Source organism: Eucalyptus grandis, chromosome 1, assembly GCF_016545825.1.
Source record: "Eucalyptus grandis isolate ANBG69807.140 chromosome 1, ASM1654582v1, whole genome shotgun sequence".
NCBI lineage: Eukaryota > Viridiplantae > Streptophyta > Magnoliopsida > Myrtales > Myrtaceae > Eucalyptus > Eucalyptus grandis.
This window is the reverse complement of record NC_052612.1, coordinates 43,716,521-43,732,354: the sequence shown is the minus strand read 5'-3', so window position 1 is coordinate 43,732,354 and position 15,834 is coordinate 43,716,521. Positions and strand designations below refer to the sequence as shown.

Below are 15,834 nucleotides of genomic sequence, written 5' to 3'. Positions count from 1 at the left end.
TTAGATGGCTGCATAAATCCTGTTTCTATGATTGATCACACAGCTAAGAAGCTTTATAGGCAATAGGCAATTGTTTGTACTTGATGAATTCATCATTCCAACATGTTCCCATGTAGTCCTCTTGCTCCTTGGTGAATGTATGTTTCCACACACAATCCTCTATTGATGGTGATAAATGCTCCCTCAGGCTGATGCCCACAAGTGACATGCTTTGATCAGTGAATTTCAAAGGCCTTTTTTTAACATTAGGAGTGATATCGCAAGGTCAAATGATCGAAATTCCGAGGCGTGAAATCTTTTCTGGTTTCTCATCAATAATAAAGATGGGTCAGAAAACTTTGTTGGATATAACGAAACTGGATAAGCACAACCGGTGTACTATATAAGTAACTAAGGGAAAGTAGGATGAGATCAGGGAACTGATGCGGGAGGAGTAAATATGGAAGAGGAACATGATCACTCCTAGCTCTCAAGGTTGCTCTATTCTTCTGAATAAGAGAACAAACAAAGTTTACCCAACAGCGCCCCCCCCATTGATGTCTTTTTGGCCTCTTAGAAGACCCACTCAAAGAGTTCCAGACAAGAGTTTTCACAAACTTAAATCTCTCCAACTCCAATCAGTGAAGTATTAAGTAACCATTGGCTAAGTGAACATAACTGGCAAATTTCGACGATGAGCACCTTCGTTGGGGGCAGGTTGTAGGAAAAGAGGCCGGTCTTCATGTAGGTTGCCCACTGCGTATCCGATTCTTTTCATTACCAAGTAGGAAGACTACAATATCAGAGCCGCAAATATATCGAATGGGCTTAATTGTCAGTTCTTTCCCGTGGAAGAGAAAAATTCGACTGTTCAGAACATACCACAATAATCTCTTTCTTCCATTTCATGCAAAGGCCACAGCATAACAATCTGGACTAGCACCAGCCAAGAAACGGGAAAAGTTTGGTTCGCAAGTTCGTTATGATCAGCTTAATCATTAATACTATGATAATATCAGCATTTTGCATTTGTCTCGTTCAGTATATGAGAGACAACAGCACCACGGCTGGTGAATATCTACTGCTGAAGCAATTGCTTTGCCTTGCTCAACCAAACATTGTAACTGTCATCTGGAAAGAGAACAAAATGTCCCTGCAAAAGAAGTGGTCTGTCTGCTCACAATAACTTCATGAAGAGACGGACTATCCATTCGAGAAGATCAGAACGATGTGTTCATTTTGTTCTTCTCATCTGCGCCCAATCACTTCATGAAAAGCACAATGCAAGAATAGCCGCTAAATTTTCATGAACTCTGGACAGCTGCGTTTTATCTTGAATCCTTAGAAGCAGCTACGGAGGAAATACATCAAAACAGACTTGCACAAGTCTCATACTCCTCACAATCACCAAGTCATGTAATTTATGATCTTTCATTACAAGTGCCTTCCATAGAACGAGATTAAAGAATGAAAACCTTAAGGACACATGACAAATTCTATTCATTGCAGACGACGCAACCTGATTCAACTCTTACTTTTGACTCGCAGGATGGTCGGTTGCCAAAAGCATCAGAGCCTGAAACACCAAAATAACTGGCTGACAAACCCCACCTCAGCGAAGTTGAAACTATGGTGCCCGGCTCTTCAGAGCATTTCCAACTAGGCAGGGAACTGACCAGTGCTGAAGTTTACATGCTTCAAGTTTCTGTGGAGATAAATAAATATCATGTGCCAAAGTTTAACTTAATGGGTTTGCCAAGAATGCTTAATTACTGGCGAACGTGGAGCTGCCATTTTGAAACTTTGCCTTATTAGTTGTTTCCAGCCCCCTGTACAGTCGTAAGCAGCAGCAATCGAATATGTTTTCGTGAAAATTCATGAATACTCTATGGTCTAATCATTATCACAGCGGTAAGCATTAAGTGTACAACATTTGAGACAGCACAAAAATATACAATGCAGCTCAATCTTCTCGTGTTCCAAAGTTCCCAGTCCCGATCATCAAAGTTTTGAGCCCACAGTAGGGCGATGCACGCGCAGCAAGAGTAGCTCCAGGCAAATTGTTCTCCTTAAGGGCAACTAGCGTATCCCTAAAAAGATCCACCAGCAAAGTCCCAAGACAAATCCCTCGTTGTGATCCGTTCATATTGTTTCATAATTCCTGAACAGAGTGTCCTAACGCATTTTCGAATACTTATGTAATACAGTATGTTATGTAAGCGTTCAGATGAAGATGAATATTTTGAATTATGATGCATTCCCCCCCTGCTGCCCCGGCCCCGGGAGAGACCATAGCCAGGCCACAGACACAGGTTGGTGTACTAACTTACATAATACCAAACGGAATGGAAGAGCTTTCAGACGAATACTGTACTTAACCATTTTTCGGTTGACGCATTCGGTGAAGTATTCTGCTGGGTGGCGCGTAGCAGAGACTATAGCCGAGACCTGAAAGCCCTTTCGCAAAATTCTACCCCTTCATAGAAAAGTGACGAGACTAGAGTGGCTTTCGTTCTTCACTTCGATCAAGTGCAATCCGATTGATTCTCAAATCAAGGGAATGTTCCGCGTTTGCCATTGTCCGAGCATTCAATCCTCTACGTCACTGTTTGAGTGCCATTCATAGCATCAAAGCTTGGAGTTGCTTTTCTCTGCTTAGGAAAAAGCTGGTACTCAGACTATTTGAAGCTAGAGAAGAAGAAAATCAAACAGTGAATTTTGGGTGATGACGCGAAACGCTCATTCTAGGCTGAGCTACACTCGGGTTTTAATTTTGGTTGAAGAACTTGTTTATTACCATTGTTATTATACTTTAGAGAGTTGGGTTCATTCCCTGGGTTTGGGAAAAAAGTCAAAAATAAAAAAATATATATAGATATGAATCCCTCACCCAATTTTCAAATTTGAATGGAATATTTGGAAAAATTCATGCAAGATTCACCAGATTCTCTAAAATTACTCTCTGTTTACTGGTGTACATATAGGATTCAGTATTGCGGGAAGATCCAGCCTTGGAAAAACTATTGGGTCACTTGAGATGGCAGAGACAAGTGAAATTAGCACGGTTATCATGCATGACAAGCACGACACTGCTTAAAAATGCAAAGTAAGAACAGATTAATGAAGTTGATGCACTGAGCAATTCTATGATTTCAGTATGTGTTATTTTCAAATATGTTCTAACATCCATCTGTTTTCTAGTGAAAATATCAGCTCCAGCTCAACCCAGAGCTAAGTAGTTTTTGTGCAGCACCAGTAAATAACACTAAATTGAGAAAGAATGCATATGATGTACATATGTACGTATGTATATCAAATGAGAGAAGGATCATAGCCACGACGTCTACATATTCCCATGTTTGCCTCCTTTGAGGCGAAATCCACCACAGTACATCAAATTTCCCAAGGCAAGAGCAAGCAGATCATAATTCAAAATGCATTGCCATGAAGTCGCTTGATAATGCTAATCGCTACAACCCAAACACTTCTTTACAAATGACACTGCTGAAAAGAACCTTTCATGAACTACTTCTAGTACCACAGTGTGGGTCTAAACAAATGAACGACAGTACACTTTGACGCCCTGAAATGCCACATCTTTGCCATGCCGCTAGAGATTGATGTTATTCCTCCCACCACAACTTATTTGAAAGCAACAGAAATAATAGTTGTCTTTGCACCAAACCATCCTATTATCAGATCACATTCCATCATCCAACAGGAGCAAAAGCAGAGAACCTCAGCCAGTCTGATATTGTCCAGCTTAAGCTGCATCACCTGTGTGCCGATGCATGTGGCATTGGATAAGTCACGGAGCCCATATTGATTGGCGCACCAGGAACCACAGTGCCTTGTACTTGACCTCTAACGCCATATGCCATGTGTGGCGCAGTAGAGAGATTTACTGGAGTACCAACAGCAGAGACAAAAGGGCCACCCACCGGTTGTCCAATTGATGGAGGAGGACCTGAAACTGCAACACCTGACGTCACTGCTGGAGATTGAGGAGATTGTTTGTTAGATTTGCCAGAAGACACTCCTCCCGCAGAGCCATCTGTTTGATTTTGACCTGTAATAGGGCCTTGAGGTGCTGAAAGGTCTCCACTGCCTACGGTAGTGATATCATGAATGCTAGATCGCCTCCTATCTTTGTTAACAGAGCTCAGACGGATAAAATACTTCTGTGCATGGCTCGCAACTTGCGTAGGCGTCCTTGTGACAACAAAGTTCCGGGAAATACTTCGCCAATCGCCTTTCCCATATTTATCTAGGCCTAGAAGAAATAACCTGCTTCCAAAATGACACATACATGAAAACCCAAGGTTGAAATGTACGGGTCAAAAAAGGCATAGCATCAAACAATAACAATGTAATTGAAACAGTAACACCACCACATATTTAATCATCAGACAAATAGTTAAGATCAGCCTGCAACAAAACTGAAACTGGGAGGCAACAGCCATAAGTTGCAGTAAACTTGTTTATATGTCTGGCCTATCAAGGGCTTGAAACAATTAAGCGTGCATGTAAGATTGCATTCTATTTCCGTTTAGGGCCTCTAAACAAAACGAGCTGAATTTTCTGAGTCTATCATGATAAAAACTTTAAATCTGGATCATAACATAAACTAATAAAATGTTCAAGATTTTATATGCTCCCTTAGAAAGGTAGCTCATTGCCATTCACCATGCTTGCTGGCAACATGGCTGCTGGATAAGATAAAGATGTGGCTTTATACATAGTATCATCCTACTGAACCCAACCAACAAACCAGCTTAGCAATATTTTACAAGAAAATAAACCGTTTCATGCAAGCATCACAGATCTAAATCATAATGCTTTCACAAGCCCATCAATTAAGATAACATGGACAACTATTTCCTTGTAACCAACAAAGAAACATTAAGTCACTATAGCAGCTTTAGCTTACCACGTCCATAGGAATAACCTACTACACAAAAACGAAATTAATACCATCAGTGCAGTAAAGGCTATCACTTGACCTCTTCCTTTAATAATGTCAATTCTCAATTCCATTGATAAAGATATCAAGAAGCACAATTCCAAGCAACGAAATTCTCTTGCCTGAAAATGGAGCTCACGTGCCTTCTGAGGGTTACCGTCACTTCCCCGTCCATCAGCAGTGGCAGTATTCACCTCACAGATCATTGCCCATTGGCCCCACCAAGGTTGGTCTTTGGTATTTTATTTATGATTCCACTCAATGTTATCAGATGATGGATCAAGTCATGTTCAAGTTGAAGTAGCAATCCCTAGACCATTTTGACCTTACTTAATTCATCAAAAACCTCAAAGCCTAATTGAGCATGTGAACCGACCACCACATCACCAAGCCCTATTCCACTAAGTGGGGAGGGGATCCTGCTATATCGAGAGAACTTTATTGAAACATTCAGCAGTTTGAATCATGTTACTCAAATAGAACAATTGGCCAGTCTCCATTTAAGACTCAGACTGCCTTTTTTACTTTAACAAACAATTGCAGTTGATGAAAAAATGCCAAATGGCCGCAATATTACATTAGCAGCTCTATCACCAACATATTGTCAAAAAAAAATGAAAGCTAGATCGCATTAACTAGGCTTGACTGCAGCAGGCCAATGTCTAAACTGCAAAAAGACATCGTACTCCGTGGGGGCCTGCCAAGGTTTCTTGTGCAATATAAGCACTAACTGACAATTAAAGAGGGTCTAAACTGCACATTACTAAACTCAACCCAACAGATATGCCAGTGAACAGAAATGAAGCTTGATGAGAAATCAGCCACTAAACTGCGAGTCATTTCAGTATCCAAAACACAGATCAACCGAACAAAAGGAAGGGCAGCAAAAGCAAAATCACAGTGTCGTATATCAGCTCACGACCAATTAACTATTGCGCACATGTTACCTTCTTTCCCAAAATCACATGGTCAGATATACAAGAAGAAGACCCCACCTGTGTTCTTCCTCTGTCCAAGCAATCCCCTTCCTTCTCTCCTGATCCGACCTCGAGCCTTTCCCTCCCTGGTTTGACTCGCCGCTACCGCCGCCGCCCTTCTTCCCGCTCTCCTCCTCCCCTAAGTTACTGGCGGAGCCATCCGAGCAAGCCGAACTGTAGGACGGCAGAGGCACGCGGCCAGCCTCTATCCTATTGACATCTTCCACCAGGTCCTCGTAGTGGAGCTTAATCTCCTCTAGGGTTTTGCCGGGCACGTCGGATGCTACCTTCTCCCACCAATCCGGGGAGACCTCGAAGTGGGTAGCCAGGGCATTCTCGAACGCCTTGTCCTGTTCCTTACTCCACGAGGAACAACTAGGGCTCACTGCTTCATCGACAGTCATCAAAGCAAAACCCACACACCCTTCCCAACTCCGAACGACTTCACGCGACTCAGCAGCGCGACCAAATGAAACTCGACAGCAGATCTACGGAGCTATCGAACCAACCCCAATTTGATTCCCCCCCAATATCAAACTCCAAGACAGCGTCTTTATCCCCGAAACCCCTCGGGATTCGAATCCGCTAAATGCCCAACTACCGCTGCGGTCCGCAAGTTGCAGGGACGCCGCGAAATTATGAGCAGGAAGTGGGGGGAGAAGCCGACAAGCAAGCCCGGACAAAAGACTCGATTTTTTTCCTCCCCTTTTCCTCTTTAGCGTGAATGAAGAAAACCCAATTAGCGAGGCGAAGGGATTTTCTGAATTCCCGCTGAATCTGCTGGAATCATAGGGATCCGCTCCGAAATTCGGGAAATTGGACGCTTGCGCGAGTCGAGCCGAGTCGACGGCAAAAGCTCCTCGCCCTTTTTCCTTCGTCGTTGGGCTTTCGGCCGACCTATTGACGAATTGAAAAGGCAAAAAGCGCAGAAGAGCAGGAAGAAGAAGGAAGGTCGGCTTTCAGTCGATGGCGTTGGCGTGGCCCAAAAAAAATATCTCTGCAACCCATAAATATCCGTGACGCAGTAAAGGCGCGACCTCCGCCATCAATTAAAGCTCCTGTGGAAAGATTTTGACTGAGAGTTAAAAAAAAAATTCACAGCGGGAGAAGAGAGAGAGTGAACGAGCGTCCAAGGATGAACCGACAATGGAGGAAAATCGGCGGAAACCGCCTGACGACGAAAGTGGAAATCCTGCGAACGGATAGAAAGGGAAGGAGGGGAATTGCCAGCAAGGAGGATTACGATGTGACAGCCTGTGAGCATTTACTTCTCTTGCCTCCCCCCCCGGCGGATTTCAAAAAGGAGGAAACTTTCCGCCCCCTTGTTTTGGTTTCTTCCATTTTAGGGAAGGGGAAGACATGGTAAAAAGGGGTAATAGTAGATTCGGATTCTTATCGGATTTAGGAATTTCTCCTTTTGGGATCGCGAAATCCAGTCCCCCGGACATTGGCGATCCAGCTGCGGCTCGTGGTAAAAAAATGGTCTGAAAAAAGTCCTGGGAGATGGCTTCCCCAAACAGATGAAAGCCGGTCTGTTTGCTGGTGGTGGCAAGCCATGTTAGTGAGCCGTTCCGTGCAAGGATGACTCGTGAACGTGGGATCCCGGCACCTCCCGGTCTCACAAATGCAAATTCCGCCAATCTGAAGATGGCTCGTGGCTCCACTGTGACTGTGAGCGCCGCACACAACCAAACTCGACCCATAAAACTCTCCACCCATGATGCCCATCACTACTGTTCCCGAACATGACCACCCGAAAAGTCGCTAGGCATATGTTTGCATCACCTGCTAGGACATTCAAATGATGTGGCATAAAAAGAAAACTAAGACGTGTTTGGTAATATTTCTATTTTGGAGAATAATTTTTTAACATAAATAATTTATTTTTTTATTTTTGTTCCTAAAAATAATTTCTAAGTATAAGAACACGCGATAACGCAAAAAAAAAAAAAATACTCCAAGAATAGAAATGTATTTAGTAAATTTATACAATATTTGTTGTTTCTTTTAATTTTTAATATTTTATTATATTTTTTCCTTTTTTCTTTCTTTATTCTTTTTTTCTTTTTTTTTTATTTTTTATTTTTTCCTTCTTTTTTATTCTTTATTCTTTTTTTCCTTCTTTCTCTTTATAGGGGTCGCCAGCCATGGCTGACACTCACACGGGGGTGGCGAGCTCAACGAGCTCATGGGAGGAGCCTCACTAATGGCCTCGATAGCCATCTTTGCCGCCGACCTCACCTAAGCGACGCAAGGTTGGCCTCGCCCAGCCATGGTGAGGCTCGGGCCGATGAGCCTCGTCGTGGCTAGAAAAAGAAGAAGAACATGGCCATCAAGGCCATTGACAAGGCTCGACCTCACCTAAGTCACGGTGAGATTCGAGTCGACGAGCCTCGTCGTGGCTAGAAGAAGAAGAAGAAAGAGAAAAAAAAAATTATTTTTCGAAATTATTTCCGAAAATAAGAAATAACTTTTTTCTACCTTTTTATACTTTTCCAAGAACAAAAATTTTTTACCATTTCAATTCTTTTTTTATTTCTTGGAACAAAAAAACAGAAATTTTTGTTCCAAGGAACAAAAACAAAATTTGTCAAACAGGCCCTAATTCTTGCACACTAATAGCTAGGTTTCCAACTTTTAGAAACAGATATCTACTTGATGACCTATGCATAGAGAATGCCTTCTCCATGTTCTTCATGAAGTTACCAGTAGAATGAATGGAAACTTCTGATTGTCTTACAGGAGAAGGTTGGGCAACTTCTTCCTTGTGTTAGTCTCTTCAAGCGCTGCACAAACATACTCACGTGATGTGCCCTGATCATTACCAAAATCACCATCTACATGAAACGTACTCTTGAGAAGAGGAACGTCCCGTGCACTTTCAAATACCATACTTCTCAAAGTAAAGGCACTAATTTCTTGCCCATGCTGTGAGAAGAGGACAACCACTGACGCATAAGCAGCATCAATCTCCAGAATTTATCAGAGGCTTCCCATACATACATGCACAGTGAATGACCCGAATAGGATGACTGAATGATGACCACACTTTTGCATCTGGAACATTACAATCTACTCAGAAAAAAATCCATGCTCCTTCCCAAATTTGCTTATGTTTTGACACAATCAAAACATACAGGCTCCGGACAAACTAATCTAGTCTGGTTTAAAAGTCTACCAAACAATTACTTGACCGAGCCAAAATATGTGCATCAATTTGAGTTAAAACAAATAGGGATACAGATGGAACATACCGAGCGCACAATTTATTGCCTAAATAACAAAAGGTTCACAAAGCTTGGAAAAAAAAAATATCTGCCCATATCGCTGGCCACCAAAACATGTTAACGGTTCTGAATCATAGGTTCATAGGCTACTTGGCAAGCTCCAGCTGCTTGATATTTATAATCTGTTTTCCTGGGTTCAATCCCTTGGGGCAGGCTCGAGCACAATTCAATATAGTATGGCAACGGTAGAGCTTAAATTCATCATTAATCGCATCAAGCCGCTCCTTCGTAAATTCATCTCTGCTGTCCATGATCCACCTGCATTCACCAACAAAATGAAGGAATTGTTACTACCAAACATATCTATAGCAAAATTGAGAGTGATCTGAACTTCAAAGGAAGATGATGCATGGCAATCTCTCAAGCAAGCTTCGTCTTATCTGTGAAGCTAGCATTCTGTCTAAAAAGTTCTGATGTCGGGACTAACTAAATGTGAAAAAGCAGCTAACCAAACTATAAAACCAATCATTAAGGTCCAGATTTCGCAATGCATCAACAAGAAGCTAACACGTGGCTGGAAATCATGACCAAAGAGTAAAACCTTCAATTGCACTTTAGGCATCCAACCTTGAACAACAAGCGAGGTTAAGATTGATCAACAAAACCATCCAACACTAGCAAAACAGGAAATGGAGAGAAGAGGTTGATAACAAACAACTTCATATTAATAGTAAACTTAGTCATTGATAAATGCATCATAGTCTTAATGTTTACTCTCATGAATGCATCTAATCACTCTATAGAGAAAGACATACTGTGTACATGTGCATGCAACTAGCACACGTGGAATCCAGAAGGCATACTGTGCCCATGTGCATGCAACTAGCATGTGTGGAATCCAGATGCAGAGTTTGTGTGTGTGTGTGTCTGTCTGAGCATTGAGGGATGTTAAGATAGCACCCTGATCAAATAATTAGAAGTTGCGTGCTTTCAAGCAAATGTTCAACCCCTTCAATTCTGCATGAAGTTCCCCAGAAAACCATAACGGTATTAGAAGAGTCTGAATACACTAAGGCTCCCTCCATTAACATAATTAAACCACCTCAAACTTCCACTTTTACAGTTGAAACCATTCAAATTTAATTCATGAAAGATTCACTCCGAAGCCCCTTGTTTAAGAGTGTCAAAGTTAGTGAAAGAAAACCTCCTTGACTGGGTCCTTTTGCATACCAACATGTAACCAAGTCAGTATACTGTAAGCAGTGTTATCTCGCACAAGTTTAGAGGGGTTTCAAATCTTAAACTTTCCTCTTTAAATAATGTCATCTGTAGGCATTCAATCAGCCAAAAAAAGAAAAAAGAAAACTGAGGGACATGACAATAAGTGGTAATCTATGGGAAAGGAGGAGTATTCCAGGAGGCATTCCAAGGCTAATTTTAACATTTTCTGGCAAGATTTTGGCCCTACACAAACCAAAGATATTAGTTGCAGGGCTGTACGCATACAATTTAAAGGCCAGGGGTCAAACATTAAACATTCATCTCCAAGAATGTCAATGAATGCCCACTATTCAGAACCATGAGGGATCTAATCACTACAGTTAAAAGTTGAGGGCGTACTTTGAGATGGACAGATGCACCTTAGCCTTATAGAATGACCTGGAAGTTCAACCAAAATACAACGGAAAAGAAACTTCAAGACAGAATCTTTGCAGACTAACTTGGTCCCAATCCATTCATCGTCTACCTTTGGATGATGCAAGATCCTCAGGACATATAGCTAACGTGACCAACAAAAACACTACTTTCAACTTCTCAAACTCAAATGGATATAGTGATGATCAAAGGGGAAAAATTACCAATCTTTTAAAAACATTTGAGACTTTAAAGGACTAGCATACTGCCCTTTGAATATTATTTTTCATCTGGAGGTCAAAAGAAGAGTTCTTTTTATGGATTGACACTACCATTCCACAGATAATATCTGCCTCGGAACAAATAATGGTTCAAATAATTACAGACACAGAAAAAACTACTATTGCAAGATATCTACTCAAGAATTCAATTCTCATTCCGTTTCCTTCTTTAAGGGGAAAACTGAGCGCAAGCTCTTTATGACAAACTACCTTTGAAGTCGCAGATTTACAGTTAAACAAAGTGCCAAGTTAATCACCCTCTTTGCTCGCAATTCTCTCTCGTTACGACAGATGCTCTCTCAAGCTAAAAGCCAGAGCCTGAACAAAATCAAATAATTTCCCAACCCCAACGAAGCAAAAGTTCTATCCTAGATATACTTAAATGACAGAACATAGTAAACTGATAGACGAAAAACAAAAAACTAAGACAAAGCCCCAGCATAGTAAATGATTACCTGAATTACAATGCACCGTGCAAACAAAGATCAACCAGCCTTACCAATTTCTCGTCAGTATCAAAAATGACATCCACAACGCTGAAACAAAGAACCCAAATCCAACGGAATCGATTCAATTATAATTGAAAAGCAGCGATATACCTGTTGGCGTGAAGCAAAGCAGCCGGTCCCAAGTACGACTCAGGGTTCCACCAGTAACTGGGGCAAGAGGTGCTGCAGCAGGCGCACAATATGCACTCGTACATCCCGTCCAGCTTCGCCCGGTCCTTCTTGCTCTGCAGGATCTCCTTCCCGGGCTCGGATGGCGGGTTCTTCCGCTTCAGCCACGGCTCGATGCTCTTGTACTGGTTGTAGAAGTTGGTCATGTCGACGACGAGGTCCTTGATGACGAACATGTGCGGCAGCGGGGTGATGGTCGAGGCGTCGGCCCCATCGGGGATCTTGGTGAGGCAGGCGAGGCCGTTGCAGCCGTCGATGTTCATGGCGCAGGAGCCGCAGATGCCCTCGCGGCAGGAGCGGCGGAAGGTGAGGGAAGGATCGATCTCGTTCTTGATCTTGATGAGGGCGTCGAGCACCATGGGCCCGCACTCCTTGAGGTCGATCTGGTAGTCCTTGAGCTTCGGCTTCGAGGGGCTGTCCGGGGTCCACCGGTAGATCGAGAAGGTCTTGAGGCTGGTGGTGGGCTTGGCCTTGGGCTCGACCTGCTGCGCCTCGGCCTCGCTCGCGTGGCACCGGGCGAGGAGGAGGCGCGCCGCCGCCGACGACACCGCCGCCGCCGCCGCCGGCGACGGCATGGGCCCCCTCGAGATCGCGATCGCGCGCTTCAAGATTCCGGTCGCCATTGCTGCGCGCAGGGAGAAGGAGAGCTGAAGACGAAGAAGACGAAAGAGGGCGACGGATTGGTGGGCTTTTTCGAGGAAGAGCCTGCGAGGAAGGAGAAAGGTGAAATGACCGAAATGGATCGGCTCGAACGCCTGATAAAGGGGGCGATGGTAGGGGCAGTTCGGGGATTTCGCGGATGAGAGCTGGCCCGTTGTGCGGTGATTAATCGAGCACCGTGGATTGGCGGAGGATTTCTGGGGGAGGTGGTGACGTGGCGGATTCTGGACCGTCGGAGGGGCCGAATTTAGTGACGTGGCCATTTTTGGCAAATTTTGTCGTCGTCGAATTCGCTTTTGCTGCTGCTGCTGGGTTCGCGTGTCGACCATGGTCCTCCCCATGTGAGGCCATGAATGTTGCGAATCCTACTTTACAACGAAAGATTGAATTCACGGGTCCAGTTAATTAGGTCGTACTCTTTTGTCCTTAGGAAAAGGTTCATAAGCTTATTCTAGGTTATATGTCTAGTCTTGTTTGCCCATTCTTTTAAGAACACGAGACATGACCTATGACCATGTATTTTAGTGGTGACTTGTGATGCAGGAAGGCACATGTAATTAGTTAATTGATGGTAGAAATTTCCCTAACACCTCATAAAGAAGCACGCTCCAAGGCTTGATAGAGACCAAAGCCATCATCGGCACAGGTCCCATGCTCGAGCCTAAAAGAGCGAATGCTGTGTGCAGCATGCACATTTTATTTGTAGAAAAGCACCTCAAGAATACTAAATGAGTGGTGTTCTCTGATTTTGAATTTATACACGTAGCTATCGGATTTGGCTATTATACATTCACGTATTCAATCTTAATCTCCAAAGAAGAGATCATCAACACACATCAATACATGTGAGCTGGATCTATCCAAAAATCAGGCACCTTAAAAGAAATATAGATGAGATGATGGCTCACTGTTTGACTAATGCACAAAATAATAAAAAATATAACCCCATTAAAGTAGATTTTCTAATGTAACATGATTACGATGTTTTGCTCGTAACAAAATCATTCTCGAAAACACTTACAAAATATGTTCCGTTCTCCTGTTTTACAATAATAAGGTCTAATCTATTTCATTTTGAAAAAAAATGAAAATTGATTCGAATTATCTTTGGAACTCCTTACAAACAGGATTCTATATCTATGAAATGGAATATGATTAAAACTAGGAAATTTCCAACTTCATTAAAATTTATGTCGAATATTTCTCCAAAAGAACAACTAACTTTATTGATTTTCTTTTGTCGGGTTAAATCTCTATAAGATATTAAGATGCAACTCTAAAAATGAACTAAAGAACCAAAAAAAAAAAAAAACAGAAAATTTTCCAGATCTCTCTCCTCTTTCTCGAAACTTTCTCTCTCTAGAGCGGAAGAGTGATCCCGGCGGCATCCTGCAAAAACCTCCAGAAACGCGCAAATCGCACGCTCCCCAAGGCAAACCTCACTTCCCCATTTCGTCAAACACCTTCTGTCTCTCTCCAGATCCAAAACCCTCGCCGCCGCCGCCGACGCCGCCGATCTCCGACCGCCGATCTCCGATCTCCTCCGCATGGTCCCGGCGCTTCCCCTTTAGATGGGCAAGCTCTCCGTCGCCATCTACATTGCCGTCGCCGTCCTCGTCCTCCTCCTCGTCTCGCGCTCCCCGCGGTCCCCCGCCGGCCATGGCCGCGGCGGCCACCACCGCCGCCTGAAGCTCCGGTCCAACTTCACCTTCAAGCCCCCGCCGCCGCCGCCCGCCGCCGCCGCCCGCCACCACCACGAGCCGGTCCCGTTCGATCCGCTCGTGGCGGAGCTCGAGCGGCACAGGGAGGACAAGCAGTGGGAGAGGAGTACTTCGAGCACGCCCACCCGGAGGTGGTGCGCGCCGCGGAGCCGGCCCCGGGGAGGAGGCGCGGCCGGAGTGGGGGATTTCGTGGACGCCGAGGATTACTTGAACGACGAGGAGAGGTTCAATGTCACCAATAGGTCGGTTGGTGCTGTCTTTTGTTTGCTTTGTTTTGTCCTTTTGTGAAGTTCACATCACTTGCGTTTCCATTTTACTTGAAATGGGCTCTGTGAAGAAGCGCATGTTTCAGAAGTAGGTGGAACTGCAAGTTTGGTCTTTGTTTTTGTTGCAATGCTCGTGCAATCGGGGGTTATGGTGACATTACCATGACGACGATGAGGAGGCTGTCGGGGGTCCACCGGTAGATCGAGAAGGTCTTGAGGCTGGTGGAGGGCTTGGCCTTGGGCTCGACCGGCTGCGCCTGGGCCTCGCTCCCCTGGCGGCGGGCGATGAGGAGGCGCGCCGCCGACGACATGGGCCCCCTCGAGATCAGGATCGCTCGCTTCAAGATACCAGTCGCCATTGTTGCGCAGAGAGAGAGAGAGAGAGAGCGAGAGCGAGACGAGAAGACGATACGGAGCGACGGATTAGTGGCATTTTCGGGAAGAGCCTGCGGAGGTGGAGAAGGGTGAAATGACCAAAAACGGATCGTTTCCAACGCCTAATTAAAGTGACTAAGGTAGGGGCACTACGGGGACTTCGGAAATGAGCGCTGGCCCATGCTGCGGTGATTAATCGAGCACCGTGGATTGGCGGAGGATTTCCGCCCGGGGGGGTGGGGAGCTGGTGACGTGGCGGATTCTGGGCCGTCGGGAGAGCGGAATTCAGTGACGTGGCCATTTTTGGCAAATTGTCCTCGTCGAATTGGCTTTTGTTGCTGGGTTCGTGTGTCCACCGTGCGAGGGCACAGAAAAAGTTGGAAAAAAATTAAGAGTTAGACAGGTGGAAGTGCACAAGCCGCGTGAATTGATCGGCCAGGTTTTGATGTTAGCCACCCGACCCAAAGCATAAGGGCCACGTGCTTTGACCTGATTTGACCCGAAATACATAAGCCCTAAAATGAAACCAAATGAGTTGGGTCAGGTCCATTCTTTGGGTTTTTTGTTTTTCTTTTTTGGTGGGCTCCACCCACCTCTACTTCCAGGCAATTTTGATGAACATTTTCCACGTAAAAGGAAATTCAACAGTGAAGCATCGATTTGAAAAATCATCTGCCATCACAACCTTTAGAATCTCTTGCATACAAAAAGAATCTTTGGCATTATTTTCCAAACAATTGATTGCAGGAATTGCCCTTACTCTTCGATAATCAATGATAATTTCCAAAGGTTTGCAACAATGTAACATTGATAAAGCACGTTAAGGAAATTATATTTGCTACTAGAAACATAAGAGACAATGGTAATGCATCTTGTTTGGCCGGTGCAGCAATTTGATTCTTTAGGCCTCTTGAACCTCCTACAGTAATTATTCCACATTCTATAACAACCAAACTAATGTTGCTAGCCAAAATCACCTAGAGTGAGTGAATAGGTGATAATATAAAATTTTGACAAATTAATGCGGAATAGAACAAGTCAAGATAAAAATATGCACGAGGTACGGAATCTGT

General features: G+C 44.0%; 2 protein-coding genes across 3 annotated transcripts; both read right to left on the bottom strand.

Annotated features, from left to right (window-relative positions):
* Positions 1–3,271: 3,271 nt before the first annotated feature.
* On the bottom strand, positions 3,272–7,219 carry LOC104421203 (transcription factor SRM1). Of its 2 annotated transcripts, XM_010033079.3 has the most exons (3): positions 7,065–7,219; positions 5,938–6,977; positions 3,272–4,266 (listed from the first exon to the last, which is right to left on the bottom strand). In XM_010033079.3, exons 2-3 carry the CDS (start codon positions 6,321–6,323, stop codon positions 3,753–3,755), a joined length of 900 nt encoding a protein of 299 aa, XP_010031381.1. In that variant the 5' UTR covers positions 6,324–6,977; positions 7,065–7,219; the 3' UTR covers positions 3,272–3,752. The 2 variants fall into 2 exon arrangements, with proteins under 2 accessions (XP_010031381.1, XP_039171011.1); XM_039315077.1 differs by having other exon boundaries at positions 5,938–7,205.
* A 1,773-nt stretch (positions 7,220–8,992) lies between these two features.
* LOC104423370 (succinate dehydrogenase [ubiquinone] iron-sulfur subunit 2, mitochondrial) lies at positions 8,993–12,677 on the bottom strand. The gene is made up of 2 exons (XM_039315074.1): positions 11,662–12,677; positions 8,993–9,464 (listed from the first exon to the last, which is right to left on the bottom strand). Exons 1-2 carry the CDS (start codon positions 12,660–12,662, stop codon positions 9,293–9,295), a joined length of 1,173 nt encoding a protein of 390 aa, XP_039171008.1. The 5' UTR covers positions 12,663–12,677; the 3' UTR covers positions 8,993–9,292.
* Between the last annotated feature and the right edge of the window lie 3,157 nt (positions 12,678–15,834).

Excerpts from the sequence above, each read along its gene's own strand:
- LOC104421203 (XM_010033079.3), bottom strand. The coding sequence starts at position 6,323 with ATGACTGTCGATGAAGCAGTGAGCCCTAGTTGTTCCTCGTGGAGTAAG. Across the intron at positions 4,267-5,937 it reads TGGACAGAGGAAGAACACAG|GTTATTTCTTCTAGGCCTAG; the intron begins GTGGGGTCTTCT and ends TTTTGGAAGCAG.
- LOC104423370 (XM_039315074.1), bottom strand. The coding sequence starts at position 12,662 with ATGGCCACGTCACTAAATTCGGCCCCTCCGACGGTCCAGAATCCGCCA. Across the intron at positions 9,465-11,661 it reads GCTTTGCTTCACGCCAACAG|GTGGATCATGGACAGCAGAG; the intron begins GTATATCGCTGC and ends TGGTGAATGCAG.